The sequence below is a fragment of the Haliaeetus leucocephalus genome, unplaced genomic scaffold, assembly GCF_000737465.1.
Source record: "Haliaeetus leucocephalus isolate CR32 unplaced genomic scaffold, Haliaeetus_leucocephalus-4.0 Scaffold712, whole genome shotgun sequence".
Classification (NCBI taxonomy): Eukaryota; Metazoa; Chordata; class Aves; order Accipitriformes; family Accipitridae; genus Haliaeetus; species Haliaeetus leucocephalus.
In genome coordinates this window covers 2,568,680-2,585,463 of record NW_010973148.1, presented here as the reverse complement: position 1 = coordinate 2,585,463, position 16,784 = coordinate 2,568,680, and the positions used below count along the sequence as shown (strand labels likewise).

Here is a 16,784-nt window from a genome sequence, read left to right as displayed (position 1 = left end):
GCCCGGCCCGGCGGCCGTGGTGGGCTTCTCCGCGGGGCCCACCGCCGGCAGCGGGCGCTCACCAGGGCAGGGCCGCGCCGGGCAGCCCTCCAGTGTTCGCCTCCGTGTTTTGATGACGTTAATGGGCATAGTAAAAGAGGCGCTGCGGCAGCAACAGCGGGAGAAGATAACCCAAAACTAACTAAAACCGAGTGCTGAAAGGGTGAAGCCATGGGGTGGGCTCAACTAATCGTGAGGGACAACGGGCCCAGGAAGAGCAAAGATGCAGAGTGGTGGTTTACATGTCACTCGGAGATGATACGTTTTGGTTGTGCCCAAACGGAGAAAGGAATTAAATAATTAGTTGAGACAGCCAACATGTTGGCGTGGAGCACGTGCTTCAAGTGTGGCTTCCACCCTGGGATCAGCTCGTTCCGTAGCCGCGGTGGTATCAGGGCATCCAACTCCCCAGCCAGGGGGAAGCAGCAAGGGCCCCGAGCTGCCGAGACCAGGCCCGCCTGCTCACACCAGGGCCAAGCACCATTTCTTGGACAAAATGTTACCAGCATCTTTGCTCCAGAGGATAGAGAGAATGAGGAGTCCCAAGAGAAAAAAAACCAAACAAAACAAAACCTTCCCTAGGGGACTTGAAGGTGCTCCACTCCATGGAAGAGCTGGATTTATGAAACACCCTTGTACTTTAGCATTTTCTACAATATAGCTCTTTGAGCACTGCACAGGGTGATCTGGATCTCACCCTGAAGGCATTAGCTCCTCAAGTACTGTATGGCTTGTATAGCTTACTTGTTTTTCCTTGAATGAAGTACCCAGATTTATCTATAGGGATCAAGAACCTAAGAATACCACCACAGCACCTGGCATCATCTCCTCACATTTAGTCCTTAGTCTCTTTCCTCCATGGTTCCTGTCAGCCGAGCGCAGTGACTTTCTGCGCAGGAGCCCTGCTTCTGTTGAACGTGCCGTGACAACAAGGGCCCTGATCTCAAGGTTAAACTGGCAGCATGACTAAGAGTTTGGTGTTGCAACAGTGGTATGTATTTATTCATTGCAAACAAGACAGACAGCAAAGTTCTCAGCCGTTATCCTGATTCTTTCCTCTCTGTGTGTATCTAGGGGAACAGAGAAGTCAATTTTGAAATATTTGCAAGCACAGGTAAGTTTTGTAGTCTTCAAGTGTTCACTGAGCAAGTAGATTCTTGGCTTGATACTATCTGTACTTGATACTGTCATTGTATCAGAAAGGAAATAAAAACAGGCACAAGAAAGATCACCCAGTTAACACTGTGGCGTAAGAAGGATTTCCTGCTGGGCTGCCTAATGTTCTCTCACCCCATGGTCAGCACTCAAAGTGCTCTTTGAAGAGCCAGCTCCTTGTCAGTGTACCAGCTGAGTGTGAACAGCTGCTGATGGTGGAATGCCCTAGCATTTGTAACTGTTATCTAATTGAGGTCTCAAGAACTCTGTAATTCTCTCACTTCACAGATAGGGAAAGCAAAACAAAAATTAGAGGTGGTCATTCAAGTTTCTGAAGGATGGGAAGATGAGTAGGCATGGCCTACTCCATCAGCTCCTGCATTTCTCCACACGTGCAGAACGAAAAAACCCAAGTACAGTATCCCCATGAATTCATCAACTTACCATCACATAATCCAGTCACAGAAGTTGCAGTTCATCTCAACTAACTTCAAGTTAATATAAGGGTGATTTTTATATCTGATATGGTCTCAGCTCCTTTTTTAGTCAGTGGAGAGAAACAGGCATGACTGATCTAGACCAGACGTGCTAATCAGAAGGTGGTGAGTCACACCCTGTAAACATCTGCATCTCTTTGGTGACTGTAAACCAAGCTCAGACCCAGGCACCTGTGTTTGGTTACACAAATGCCATCCTCCATTCCAAGTCCAAGCAGGAATAAGGACACAACTACCAGTCACTGGCCTGTTTCTCTTTTACACTGTAATGGAGGGTGACATCAGCAAAGATTGGGTGCCTGTTGAAAGCTCAGGAAAGCATTACAGCTGCAGTCAGCTTGTCTAATGCCACAGCTAAAAAACAGAAACAAATGAGAGGGCTATTGAAGACAAACGAACTACTGCTTAAGATAAAGACCTTGTGTGTGCAATTCCTTTTCTTCAATCTTGCACTAAAGCTGATCCTGAATGCTTTTGCAGCAAAAGCAATAGAAATGCTGCAGTGACAGGGAAATTTCTTGAAGCTATGCTACCCAGGAAGCAAACCCCTTCATCTCAAGGCAAGGCAGGACAGCTGACAACGAAGGCTTTCTGCACCTTACAGAAGAACCGAGAGTTTGAGACAATAGACTTACTCCGGATACACATACGTATGTTTTTACGTGATACTCTCTTGGAAGCTAGAGGTCATTACATCATCTGATCTGCAGGAGGGGGGATGGTTATACTCACTGTCCTTTTGGTGCCACCGCACTGCATGCAGAAACACACCGCAGTAGTGAAACATGAACTCATGCCCGGAGTGCTGAACTCTCCCCTGCAGCAAAGGCAGCAAGGTGCGCCCGTCGATTACCCTGATGGAGAGGACCGGAGTCACCAGACTGCTTAAAAATTTCAGTCTGCAGCTGGAGTGCGAGCAGTACTCGCTCTCCACGTATGCAGCATTAAAGATTTCAAGTGTCATTTCTAAACCAAGCTACTGTTGAGCTATTGAGCCCTGACATTTTTCATTGTGTGGATGGGTGGAGACCAATGATTAGCAGTTACTAGCAGTTTTTGCAATTACAGCTAGTTCACACATCCTGCCTGGGGAGATAAATTACCATTACTATAATTTTCCTGGGAGTGATAACCATAGTGAAGGCATGGTTCACAGCTTTTAATTTTGCTCCCCAAAATGGATGTCACCAAAGTCACTGATAGCTCTGTGAGCTTGAGGCTTTGTAAAAACAAAACAAAAATATGCCGCTTACTGCATTGACTAATGGTTTAGTTACACACCTCCAGTACTTTTATGCTTTTTGCCCAAATGGCTGAGCCACCCACGCTTTCTTGTGTTCTTTAGAGGAGTCTAATGTAGATGCTACAAATAGTTTACTATTGAGGAAGCAACTTCTCAGGTACTGGCAGCCAAATGCAGGCCATGTGCTGTTTGCTCCACCTTCCCTACTCATGAAGAACCTGGCTTCCTAGTCTTGGAAAGGGCCTGTCCAAGCATTCCAACAGGACCAATCTGCTTTGTGATCTGTGCATTTTTCATAAAGAGTAAGATTAAAAGAGGGGGTTTTGTTTGTGGTTTTTGGTTTGGTTTGTTTTTTTTACAGTCATCCCAGTGTCCCACATCAACCGGAATGCCTTTTAGTGATTAGAAAACTGAATTAGCTAAACAACCCTTGATAAAGCATACTGTTTTCCTTTGCCTTTTCCATATAAGCAGACAAGATGGGGAAAGCTACACAGAAAGAAAGTTAGAGAATTACCTGGTTAAGAAAACCAGAATTTAACCTGTGGCTGTTAGGATGCATGACATATATAGTCAGCTTCTGTCCAAATCAAGAAAGAGGAGCAAATATGGTTTATGAAGCCACCTTTGTACCTGTCCTGAGGCACTGCCCCTCCAGCTAGGTGAACCACTGTTGGGAAAACATCCATAAGGCTTGTCATTTCATTGATAACTGTCCCTGCAGGCAACATTCCTGGCCATCTAACTATTCCTGGGACACGGATCCCTCCTTCCCAGCCTCCCATTCCTTTTCCACCTGTTGGAGGAGAGAGTACCAAAAAAGATAAAAGAATGAAAGATATTAGATGTTTATCATGGATATATAATAAAAGGTTTTAAAACTTTTAGAATATTCAAACAACTTTAATGAAAACACATTAAATCCTGGAGAACAGTAGAATGACTCCAGTGCAAATTCTACTTTCAAAAATAAGTATTATTAACCTCTTTATTTTACACTGCTTTCTTGGGTGGCACATATAGCAACCCACTACTAAGCAGCATTTTTGGCAGAAGAGAAACAATTCCACCCTCTGACATTCTAACCCATAATGTTAATTGAATGTCATATCTGAGAATAATCTCCACATTCCCTAATAACAAGCCCAAGAAAAAAGTCTATTAATAAAAAGCAAAACCTAACTTGGTGTCAGTGGAATATACATTGCAGCCCCACTTGATGTCTGAGGAAGGGGGATTAACACAGGGCCAGCTTGGTTGTCAGACAGTTCACAATCAGAGGCAGCAGGAACATTATGAAATGATTTGCAGTCCTGGAGAGCAGTGAGGGGAATTAGGATAATGTTTGATCACCCTCCAGGAGTTTACAGTCCCAGGGAACCACTGAGGTGGTCCGCAATGGAAGGGTGCAGAACCCATGCAGTAAATAGGGGAGTGCTCTGAATATGCCACAGTGATGAAGACTTTCCACCTACATTTCTGTTGAAGTTGTCTTGAGGTAATCTGAAGAGTCTTTCTTAACTTGGTTTCTCTTGCATTCCTTAGTCATCTTCTAAATTCTGTGCTCCATGTATTGGCTCTCTTGCAAGTCAAAATATTAATTGTTTTGAATAGTATTTCAAAGCGAGAACCATTAACTAATTACAGATATGAATTATAGATGTCAAGGATATTGATGAAATAAAGTGTTTTAAAGCCAGAACTCCAAGTTGAGGGTCCAGTTGGAAAACAAAAATTGCAGAATGTTGAAGCTCAGGTACCTACATGACCTTTGCTCTGTTATTCCTCCTATCAAGGAGTCATTGCTGGAAAGCATTGTAGGCAAATTGGCAAACAAAACTTGAAGCTAGTTTATTAGCTCAGCTAATAAATGAGCAGTTGAACAGTGGTTTATACTAGCCGTTGGCTTTGCTAAGTAACACTGGACTTTGCTATGGAGGAGATGTTCTCATAGTTACAGCTGAGAGGCAAGGTTCCCAGAGCTTAGTTTTAAAGGCTGCCAGGGTGGTGTGATGGATTATAAACAGGGCAAGTCCAGCTGCTTGTGCAATAATCTTTGTGCTATGTAAGATAACAGTATCTCATGCTTTGTTATGCACTAGTGGCTGTTCTCATTATTCATATGCGTGGCTTATCTTATCTTCTTGTTTATAATATCCTGTTAGCAGCAGCAGCGAGTTCTACAGATACTTAGGAATTAAACTGAATTTTTTAATCTTTTTTGAGTCGTTGCTAGTTAGTTTCAGTGGGATGCCCCCTGTTCTGTATGTGGACATATATGGGAATGCCTTTCTGTTATTAATATCTAAATTGAAATTCTATCTCCTCTTGTGTCCTCTCTAAGTAGGCATGATTTCATCATTGCCCTCTCATACTGAAATCTCTGCCTAGTGACATCCAGGTTTCCTCTCTGGACTCTCCTGTTACTAATATACTTGTGTTAGGCTAATAGAATTGAATTCCTTGAGTTAGGTTCTGAGCTATTCAAGTGAGCCTGTTGGCCTTTTTGCATCTGTTACTGGTATGAAAACTTCATATCCATAACTGAAAGCTAATTTAGCATTTAGGATTATTCCTGGATGAGATCCAAGCTGTATCAAACATAGCTTGTGTGGCTCATCAAGTAACTTACTACTACAATGTGCATTTTGATGCTGAGCGAGGTCAAGGCACCTGAATCTTCTTCCGTAGGGAAATAAGTGACAGGAGCAGTTTTCCGGCTTCATTATACAGTAAGTGCCAAGCTGCCACCGTGGCTTTTTGGGGCTTGGCAGTCTGGAGGGAGCACATACAAGAGATATGATAGATCTTCATTTCCATAGACCTTTTGACACTGTGTTGCAAGCCAGTCATAGATGTTTCTAGACTCTCATTCTATATGATAGATGACAAACTGGAAAACTATATCAAGAAAATAGTCATCATGATATCTGCCAGTGTTGACATAGATAATGGTCTACCGTGAAAAACAGAAGGCTGTTTCAAGTGAGACTCCAAGCAGTGTGTTCTGGGTCTGCGTCAGGGGAAGTTCAGATTGGACATTAGGAAAAGGTTCTTCACTGAGAGGGTGGTCGGTCACTGGAACATGTTCACCAGGGAAGTGGTCACAGCACCAAGCCTGTCAGAGTTCAAGGAACATCTGGATGATGCTTTTAGTCATATGGTTTAGTTTTAGGTAGTCCTGTGAGAAGCAGGGAGTTGGACTCAATGATCCTTATGGGCCCCTTCCCACTTCAGATATTCTATGAAACTACAACAATTCCAAGCAGTGCTTTGAGTTATGGAGTAGATAGTACGCTTATGATATTTAAAGACAACATGGAACTAGAAGGAGGTACAACCATTCTGGAGTCTAAAGAAAGGAAGAACGAGGGGGAACATAATAGCATTGAAACACATAATGACCTTGCAACAACAGGCTGTTGCAAGGAGGAAAGGAAGAATATCTTCTCTGTAGATTGGTGAACAGGGCAAGATCTGTTGCTTAAACTGCAGCAAGGAAATCAAAGGTAAGTACCAGGAAAAATTCTCCAGTAGGACAGACAATCAAAACTGGATTATCTGTGGAATCATTAGAGGTCTTTAAGGATAGGTTAGACAATAAAGCTGTCAGGGGTAGCTTTGGTGAAAGTGATCCTGTCTGGGGGCTGAAAGATGAATAGCTGATGCCCTGAATTTGCTCCAGCCCTACAATCCAGGATTATCATCCCAGCATATATCTTAGTAAATATAGTCTATCTGGATGTATTTTACTCTATCATTTTCTTTTTAAGAGGAAGTCTTATGCATGTAGACGCTACCAAAATTTTACCTTTATAGATCCCATTCCATCCACCCAACTGAGCATTTCCTCTGTGAGCCTCTAAGGATCCTCCATGATCAGATGCAAAATAAATGAATGTGTTATTTTTCAAGCCTTCTTTGTCAATAACATCCAGAAGCCTGCCTATAAACAAAGCAAAAAATCATAATTATGTCCGGAGATGCAGTCAGATTTTTTTAGGTCTTGACTCAAAATTCAGTGAAGACTGAATCTTTCCATTTACCTGAATGAGTTCTGTTATGAGCTACCACAAGCAATGCAAAGAGTACTCCTGCATTACAGAAATAATAAAAGCCCAACATAAAGCTGCTGAATGTGTCCAAAATTTGTTTGTAGTGTCTATAAAAAAGGAAAATAAAAAAATAAAACCAACTGGAAAATAATTTAAATGAACGATTCTTTTATTCAAGCTACTCAGAATACAGTCAGCTTTTTGCTGTAAATTTTCTGAGTCAAGGATTGTCTCCATTGTGTAGCCTCAGACATCTTGAAAAGCTTAAATAATCATGCTGCCTAGATTCCTAATCATAGAAAACTGCTGTGTCTCACCAGGAACTGAACAAGGACTCCGAGATCAGGCTGCATACTATCAACCAAAATCTCCTGATGACAGTGCTAAAAGCTTCACAGACTGTAATTCAAACCTAACTTCATAAGGAATGTTTTCAGTACTGATAGCATCAAATATTTATACAGAATGTGATTTATCTTTGATTGCTTGTCCTCATTACCTGATGCATCAAATGTATTCACCAAAACCAGCTTCCATAGCTACAGAAGCAGCAGCAAAAGCTGAAGTACACAAGGAAAAAGTATAAGCCAGTGATTAGCTCTTCTGCTCAATCTCTTCTCCTTTACAGACTTCCTCTGTCTCCTTGGTCAAAGTACTTATTGACCTTAACCAAAAATAGACACCTTCCCCCCAAAAGAGTTTAGATTGAGTCTAGGCTTATTGGTTCTGAATTAGACCCCGAATCTCTTAGTTAGATGTCCAACCCTGGAGACTTCTGTCCTTACTAGCTGCCATCCTGTTTGGCCTATACACGGCATGTTCCTTACACTATCGGACTTCTACATGAGCACAGCTGGATAGCAGCCTGTGCCTGAAGGTGACTGGTACCAAAAGTTTGGAAGAGGAGCATGGCAGAGTCCTCTGGTTCAACTGGATCTTGCAGGAGTTCTCAGCCTGCCCATCAAAAGCAATCAGGCTCCTCTCAGAATACAATTTTGTAAACATGGTTACTGGAAGAAGAAAAGGTTCAGGGATTGAATATTGGCCTGGGCAGGAGGTGAATACTTTGTCAGTAGGGTCTTCACTTTTGACTAAATACAAACAGTAGCTATCTCCCTCCCTCCCATTGAAGCAGAAAGGAGCAACTAAGTAAGGCTTAGGTTTAAAGACCTAACTGGCGCTTGGAACCTAGATTTAGACCTAAGTGAGTCTTCATGATGTGGTGACTTCACACAATTTATTAAGTGAAACTCCATAACTTTTAAACTTGGCCTTTGCGCTAGGAAGAAGTTCTGGTTTCTGCTCCAAGGATTATTATTTGACAAAAATGAGCAAGTACATAAAACAACCAGCATATAACGTAATATTCAGCAGCAGCACCACTTATATCTTCTGAGACTAGACAGAGCTGGAGAAATGTTATACATTTTGATTGACAACATGATCAAGCACACATTTGATTATTTGACTGCATTTAACACTGCAGCACAGAAGTGTGGTGATTAAAAAAGAAAAAGAACAAATCCTTACAAGAAAGGTTAGAGCTTTCATTTTAAAAAAAAAAAAAAAAAAAAAAAAAAAGAGGTGCAGTAATGGTATGGCAATCTCTGGAGCTAACTGCATATCCAAGGCAAGTTCATTTTTTACATATGCAAAAAGGGAGTTCTGTGACCACCCCTTTAATTCCTTCTCTACATTCAAATAAATGATGGATTTTCTTCAAGACCACCACTTACCCACCATCCAGTCCATTTCCTCTACATTATCTCCATACAGGCCATGTCTGCTTCTTCCCCGAAACTTCTCTGTGGTAATGAGAGGGGTGTGAACATGTAAAAGGGAAACAAAGAGAAGAAATGGCCTATGCTTGTTTCTGAAATAAAAGAAAACAATAGTTATCTCTCTGTAAACTGTCAGTCAACCTGAAATAGAACAGTGGTGTTGTAGTGACTATCTCCATAAAAGTTATTATTGTGGTCTAAACCAAAAATTCTTGATTTTGACATCTTTGCATTTTTGAGGTTTTGGGAGACAGAGAGGATTAAAACACCCCCTCAAAGATTTTGGTTCTGTATTAAGACCAAAATAGTAATGGGCCCTTTCTTTTTCTGGATCCAAACTAGACATGTGTAGAAAATCAAATAAATAACTAAGAAAGTTCACGGCCAAAATACTGACACACTCTCAGAGGCAAGGAGAATAGGACTCGCTTGCTTAAAATTAACATGGATGTCACTGAACATCTGAGACATCCTCATGGAAGAGGCAAATATGACACTGCAGCCACAGGCCAGGCAGGATGTCCTATGCTCAAAGTTTTACAGAAGGTATCTATCTTACCCCCAATTTCCCTTAAAAAAACCCTGACAAGAATAGTATAATCTTATTCAGGGATATGCCCAGACTTAACACATGAATACTTTTAAAGACTTAGTGGCTTGTTCAATGCCAGTTGAGGCTACTGATAGTATTTTAAATGAAGGACACCCTTGGAGAACAAAACAAAACTCACTATCACCCTGTTTGCAAAATATTAACTCCATATGACACTTCTTATGACAGTCCATTCATCAGGCTAAGACAATTTTTCTGTTCCTACTGGCAGAAGGCCCAGTCCTTGGCCAGGACCCCTTTGCATCAGGTTAACATAACATAAACACACACAAAAAAAATCATCATCCTTTACCTGATGAGCTGACAAGTTTTGTAGAAGACAAAGGACAGCAGTTGGATGCTGACAGGTAGGGGGATGCCAGAAAAGAACAATTTGCTGGCCAGCATCAGGACAGGCAGTTCAGCATGCCAGCTGCCTAACCCAGTGGTCTCTGACACAGTAATCACATTATTTTTTAAAATCCTTGAAATGCAATAAATTTTTTGTTGGTTACCTTTCAATGAATGAAACTGCCTCCTTCAGCATATTAGAAGTAGTTTTTTCTAGATTCATTGGTTGTTCAGTGATACCATGGTTTCTCATCAGGATACAGTTCCAGTACTTGGTGAAGCCATAGCTGGAGAACCAGGAGATGAAATACAGGAGACCACAGATAGCCAGACATATGAGTATTTTCCATTTTACTGAGAATAAATTGGTAAGTTTTCCAATCAAAAGAGTAAGCACAGCAAGGATGATCACCTGTGTGTAGAGCCAATAAGTATCTTGCAAAGACTTGGCCAGTTCAGGGTCATCTGTGCCTTGACACTCATTCAAAAGGGTAAAAGGCATGCCGTAAAAATAATCAAAGCCATGATTTAAAGGATGGTGGCAGTGATCATGGCGGGATTTGCAGTTCACACCCATATGCCACTTCCCTGGAAACATAAAACAAAGATCTTAAATCCAACATTGTTAGTCTTTGGTGCCTGTATTTCTAATAGGTTGGCTGCACTCCTCAGTTAAGGTGCAGCCAAGGGAGGAGCTGGTGTGGAATGGGGACAGACTATCAGGGAGTGATCATGCATTGGCACTTTATCTGCCTTAAACAGCTGGTTTTCCTCACCTATCTGTTAAAATTCCACGTAGGACAATGGTCCAACTCGGATGCCTCGCTGAATAAGAACAAATAGGGTTGCAATAGTTGGTGCTTATTATTCTTCATATAAGGTAGCCATTCATTAATAGGTAGCCTGATGGGGAGAAACTGGAAAAACCCTTGTGCCAAAAGAAACAGCCAAATGCAAAACTATGAACTAATTTACACACAAGTTCTATCGGACCTTCACAGTCCAAGAACAAATTTTGGGAAGAAGGTGTACATACTGGCTCTGTGTGTCTATATTAATCCTAAAATGAGTAGCAAAAATAGGCCATTGCAATTATCAAGTACAATTGGACATATCAGAGTATGTCATATACTGATAACCTTAATGAAGTCATATTACAGAGCAGTGTAATTATCCTGACATCGAAGGACAGACAGTCTATAGCCATGGGCTTAGGGGCCATTAGCTAGACAAGTTAACTTTTGAGAACTGCTAACCAGTTCTGTGCTCATGTATATGAATGTAGTTTACAGTATAAGCCATACCAGACTGCAGTGAGCTGGGGAAAGTTCATCCCCTTACACAGGCTTGTGTGCAGTCGGTACATCACCAAGACTCACTTCAATTTAGGAACTAAATGACACTTCAGTGTGCCACAGCTAAGCAGAGGTGTGAAAATCACAGTAATTACAATTAAGCACACGAAACCTTTGACTACATCAAAAGAGTTTAAAAATGGGGGGTACTTGAAAGACACATCCTTTAATTGCTGTTCAGGCAAAATTAGCAGAGTTAGTAGGATTTTCTTGAACATGTATTCTGATTCAAAACCCACTGAAGTCAGTGGGACTATCTCAGCTTTTTTGCAGAGTTGCTTTTGCAGAAAATGAAGGCACTTTTAGGATCTTAACTGTGATAATAAGCAGGCTGCATAAATAACAGAAAATCTAGCCACCAGATGTAATCAAGACCACTGTGGTGTCTGGGTACCAGCTGGCAGACAACATTTTCCTGTTCTAATGGATCAGTGAATATCTCTGTTGGTTCTTCCTAACACAACCTCTACTGGGCAAACAAGATTCTTTCCTTTGCATTTACTTCTGTTTGCAGTGTACACCTATGTATTCTATAGATCCTCATTTTGGATTTATTAGATACCCTATGCTGACATTGGGGCTTGTGGATGACATTCTAAAAAACCCTGCTGATTCTGAAAGTTACGCATACAAGAAACTCCAGTTTAACTGATCCTACAGAAGCAGCCTTATTTGAATAACAAGCAATGAAAAGGCAGCAAGTTGCTATGTCTCATACCTACAAGTGCTGTAGAATAACCTTGCTGCTGCAGTATTCTGGCGAAAGTAGTTTCATTTGGTGGGAGCCCACCAGAACACCCGTTCCAAAAAAGAACCTGCCGTTGAGTGCCGGATGCCATGCCTAGAGAGGAGTGACAGTCTTTAAAATAAACCAAGCCAGATTTCAGATTTTCAGTCTTCTCAAATTGTTCTTTCTAATGAATGGGACTCAGTTGCCTAAGCCTAGTGCCTTTTTATAAGCCATTTAGTATGCCCTGGGATATTCTGATTGACCCCTAGAAGGATGTCTCCTCCAAGTCCCATGCCATCTGCTAGTCCAATGCCAATGCCTCAGCTATGCTGGCGTGTCTACAAATGGAACTGAGATGCCGATGTTTGGACATCAGGCAACCTCTTACAACCAAAGCTCTATCGATATAATGTTAAAAAAAAGGAGGGCGGGGAGAAAGATTTTTTTTTTTTTGTAGAACAAAAGGCTTACAGAGTCGGGGTACACACTTCTGAAATGTACAGTTCATGATTACATTTCTTCTTTAGCAAGTCAGAATGACATCAGAGGAGCTACACTGGTTATTACTGCTGTATGCAGTGGCTGAAGTTTTCTATCATTAATTTACACAGCTGAAGTAAATCTGTGTGATTTAAATGTTTTAAACAACATTATTGTTGAGAACTATTCCACAGTCTGACATATTTCACTTTGAAAAAGTTTGCCAGGATATTAAAAATATTACACTTAATGTGATCTTAATACCACTGAATATAAAGTGTTTATGCAATTTTCTTCATGTTTCTACCTCTGGCTGCTTTGTGCTGTTTGGATTTTCATCCATTTCTGTGCTGTCATTTAGCCACATTAAATGTGCTTTATGTGGGGATTTTCCCATAGAAATCAGTCACTAAATCTAGTCACCTTTATTTTTGCCCATCTCACTGAGACCCCAAATCCTTAGATTAACTAATCTTTAAAATGATTTAAGAGGATTTTTAATAGCAATAATGGCTAGACAAACTGCAGTGAACCATTGAGAGAGGCCCAACCTGATCTGATGGGGTATCTGCCAGTCAGGAAAGCTGCTCTGCTTGGAGTACAGACAGCAGCTGCAGCAATGTGCTGAGTAAGTCTCACTCCATCCTTTGCCAGGCCATCAATGTTAGGGGTCCTAAAGACAAAAATCCCATCTCTGATAAAATGTATTACACAGAAGTTCATGGTATCCCAATCCTCCTAGTTTCATCTAGGATATCATTATCAAATTTACAAAAATCTTTGTTTATCTACAACTCAACTAGGAAAGCTCTGTGTTATATATTTTTTGAGATACCTTAACTCCTTAGGAATGAATTTTCCATGGATACCTGTGTTTTTATTAATAACTAAAAAGAAAAAAGACCAAGAACAATAAAAGGAAAGGTATTTCAGGTCTATCCCACATCAAAAGCTCATGCAGCATAGTGAAAAAGGTTCCATTAATAGATACAGTACAGCACAATTTCCAAGACTATAATAAGTTGAGTAAACACAGCATATATATACACAATCATTCTATCAATCAATCTATATACAGATTGATAAACTGCACTAGGGATAAATATATCACATAGACTAAGATGTCATTTCATAAGAAACCTACTAGAATTGTTAGCTGATATTAGTCCTTCATATTTCAACCCTGGAGTTGTGGACATTTATAAATTATACACATGCCTGACAAATACAGCGCACAGACACATTCACAAAGTTCTGACTGCATTAGAAGTCCAAGAAAGTTGCTCAAGCATGCCTGTATAATTATTACTCCAGTCTGAATTACCGTAGAACATTTATTTTATACATGGTTTGAAAAGAAGTGTATCTAGATAATATTAGAAAATTCATTATTAATGGATTAGTTTAAGTGTCATCAGTGTTTTTTCCACTGAAGTTCACCAGGAAGGGACAATTTATTTCGTAGAATACATTCTTACCTTATTGTATCATTGCCATAGCAACCCATATCTCCAATACCAAGATCATCAGCCAGTATCAATAAAAAATTGGGTTTTGAAGGATTTGATACACAGGTTCTTGGAAACAAGCATAAAATTAGCCAAATATTTAGGCAGCTCCTGAAATTAAAAGTAAAGAGGTAATATTACAAAAACATTTTTAAGCTTTAGAATAGACTTTAAACTATTATTCTTAAAGATTTATGAGGACTCCTTATAGATGCAAACAGCTACCAAATACTGCCAGCAGATGGAGCTCCAGAATATTTACAAAAGTTCTTGAGTTTTCTAAAACCACTAATTATTTTTTTTTTTTTTTTATTCACACAGGAATTTTGTGTGTGCATTCCTTTATTGAGGTTTGCACTGATCTCAGCAGATGTTTGCAGTAGAATGAGCGGTTGGATGCTTGCAAGTCTCCTGAGGTACCCCTTAGTACGGGGGTGTAGGACACTCCTGTTAAAGGCTCCTGGAACGAGTGGGACAGGAGCGTGGTGGTGGTTGGTGTGGAGGCATGCTGGTCATGATGGCCATGGATTGACTGTTGCATCCATTGTACCCAGTGCTACACACAGCATCTGGAAAGTGCTGCTTCAGCTGTGGGACCATCTGCAAAATGAAGGTTGCAGCAATGGGCTTAAACTTGGTTATCACCCTAGAAGACCCTAAGAATATCTCAGCACGTCTTAGTTGCTGAAGGTGTTTGCAAGAGGCAGCTTACAGGTGTTCACCTGAAGTGAAATACATATGCTAGAACATATCTACTGGCTGCTAGTTCATTAATAGACACTGCAATATGATAAATGCATAGTAAACGTACTATACTATATGTTACGTATACTCCTAAACCTCCATGTCCTATAAAAGTAGGGTAAAAGGCCTTGAAATACCAATAGATGTAAACCTGTATTAGCTGCTCTTCGATTCTCAATGAGGTTGGGGGGGGAAGAGAGAGATCTGTTTACATTTTCTTAATCACAACACTTAACAGCCAGGAAAGACCCTCAGCAAATATCTTTTCTTACCATTGTTTTCCCTGGTAAACTTCATGGTTTTCCCTTGTGTGAAACAGGTACATAGTTGGTCACGTAAATTCTGGTGGAAAAAAAAAAAGAAAAAAAAAATCAGAGCCCAATATCTCTGGTGATCTTGTCTGTGAGGTTGGTCATTAACTGCCCTGCATTACTGCAATCATATTGCCACTGCCCACCGCTGGCTACAAAAGAGGTGGGCTGAACTACGAGGGCTTGATTAGACAGTCCCTACCTTCCCGAACGCGTGCGTGTAGAGCCCCGCTGAACTGACACTGCAAGGCAGAAAGACCACTGCCGAGGATAGGGAAGGTCAGGCCGCACAGCACCCAGTTTTGCCAGATCTGGCCTGTTCCCAGCCGCCAGTAAGTTTGGAAAAAGGCTAAATGCCCATGGCTTTAAACAAGTGTTAAAGGCGCAAATTACTCAATACATGCACAGAACTGTTGGTGTTCATTGATAGGAAGGGTTTCACTATTTTACAACTGAGGTAATGATAATTAAAACTAGTATCTCACTTTTACTTAACCTCAAATTATCTTGAAGGTCCAGGAAAAGAAATTAACCTTTACTGTGAGCTTTGAAACTACAAAAAACACCTCAAAGAAAAGCCGTCCTGAAGGGACTGTAATGTTCTTAGGTTTGGATGCCATCTAGTACATTCGAGGAGGTGTTTCTGTCTGAATGTTACTAAAAACTGTCCAGAAATATAAATATGATTATGATTATTTCCTTAAATGACTCCAAAGCTTAATGCCATTTATAAATTTAACAAGCCAGTTTTTCTACCTGCCAAGTCTAGTTGTCAACCTGGACTTTAAAAACCTAGAAATAACCTTTCGGTTTCTAATTATTTTTTTTTTTCTGGCAAGGCAAATTTTATGAGTGGAAGCAATTTCCTATACTTGCTGAAAGAGAGAGCACACCTAGTCGCTTTGGACAAAGAATGGCTTGGGAAATCCACTCCTTTTCCTTATGAATGGCCACAGGCTAAGGGATCTGCAGAAAACGTTGCACTGGAATCAGGTAAATAGTCATGCAGAAGTACATGGCAAACCAGCTCCATCGGGGACTGGCATACACGCTCATCTTTGTGGTGTACCCTGAAGTAAATTAGAGATGACATTCATTCCTTCACTGTGAAAAGAGATAAAAATCTGAAATATCCCATCCATGCAAAATCCCTACTTTTCCACACTTCTTTGTTTCAAATCAGCACAAGAACAAAGATGTCAGCTCTATTAAGGAACAGATTGAAGCCAATAAGAATATTTACTTTCTATAACAACTAAAAGCATGTTTGTAAATATAAAGTCACTTCTAAACACAGAGAACTGAAAGGTTCCATCTTGACTGATGAAAGACTTGTGGGGGGTTTTTTCTCCAAAATCAGCATGTTCTCCAGTGTGAAAATATAGCATTTTCTGAGAGAATTTTTTTCTGCCTTTTTTGGTACATAAGCATTACAGTTACCTTGAATGTCTGTGGGATATGAAACTGGCCAGAGCAGAGTATAATCCTGCCCTATGCATTTCAAAGGATGAGCCACAGGTTAAAAAAATTGTAGATGCTGTTCTTCTGACCAGGAAAATAGCATAAAGAGAGTCAGAACCTGGTGTCTGTTGATGATTTTTCCAAGTAACATCTAGGTGCTTGTTTGGCTATGGCTGAGATCATATGGGAAATAAGGAAAAAAAACCAAACCAAACCCAAAAACTTGATCTCTGTTAGTTGTGGAATTTTCTGTAGGGTTGATGACGCTTCCCCTCTCTATTGATAAGATCCTGAAAGGCAGTACTGAGAGCTCATCCTCCCTGCCCACTGGCTGAGTCAGGGATTAATGGGGAAGCAGCAAGATCCCTCTGACCCAAAGCATTGGCTGTTTGAAGCAAGACCTCACTGCAAATGCACATGCAGAAGCCTAATATCATGCTTTGTAATACAGCCTGCTTTTATATGAAGCAAAGGACTACGAG

General features: G+C 40.7%; 1 protein-coding gene across 2 annotated transcripts in view; it reads right to left on the bottom strand.

Annotated features, from left to right (window-relative positions):
- LOC104839863 (arylsulfatase H-like) overlaps positions 1 to 14,855 on the bottom strand; it is an 18,938-nt gene extending 4,083 nt beyond the window's left edge. Inside the window, exons 1-9 of one of the 2 annotated variants that reach the window (XM_010580435.1) lie at positions 14,803 to 14,855; positions 13,757 to 13,897; positions 12,830 to 12,951; positions 11,787 to 11,909; positions 9,878 to 10,301; positions 8,726 to 8,862; positions 6,746 to 6,880; positions 3,568 to 3,730; positions 2,424 to 2,545 (exon numbers count right to left, since the gene is read on the bottom strand). In XM_010580435.1, the coding sequence (XP_010578737.1) occupies positions 2,424 to 2,545; positions 3,568 to 3,730; positions 6,746 to 6,880; positions 8,726 to 8,862; positions 9,878 to 10,301; positions 11,787 to 11,909; positions 12,830 to 12,951; positions 13,757 to 13,897; positions 14,803 to 14,855 (1,420 nt within the window). Of the gene's footprint in view, positions 1 to 2,423; positions 2,546 to 3,567; positions 3,731 to 6,745; positions 6,881 to 8,725; positions 8,863 to 9,877; positions 10,302 to 11,786; positions 11,910 to 12,829; positions 12,952 to 13,756; positions 13,898 to 14,786 lie in introns of both variants that reach the window. The other variant, XM_010580436.1, reaches the window with a different exon arrangement.
- Positions 14,856 to 16,784: the final 1,929 nt, after the last annotated feature.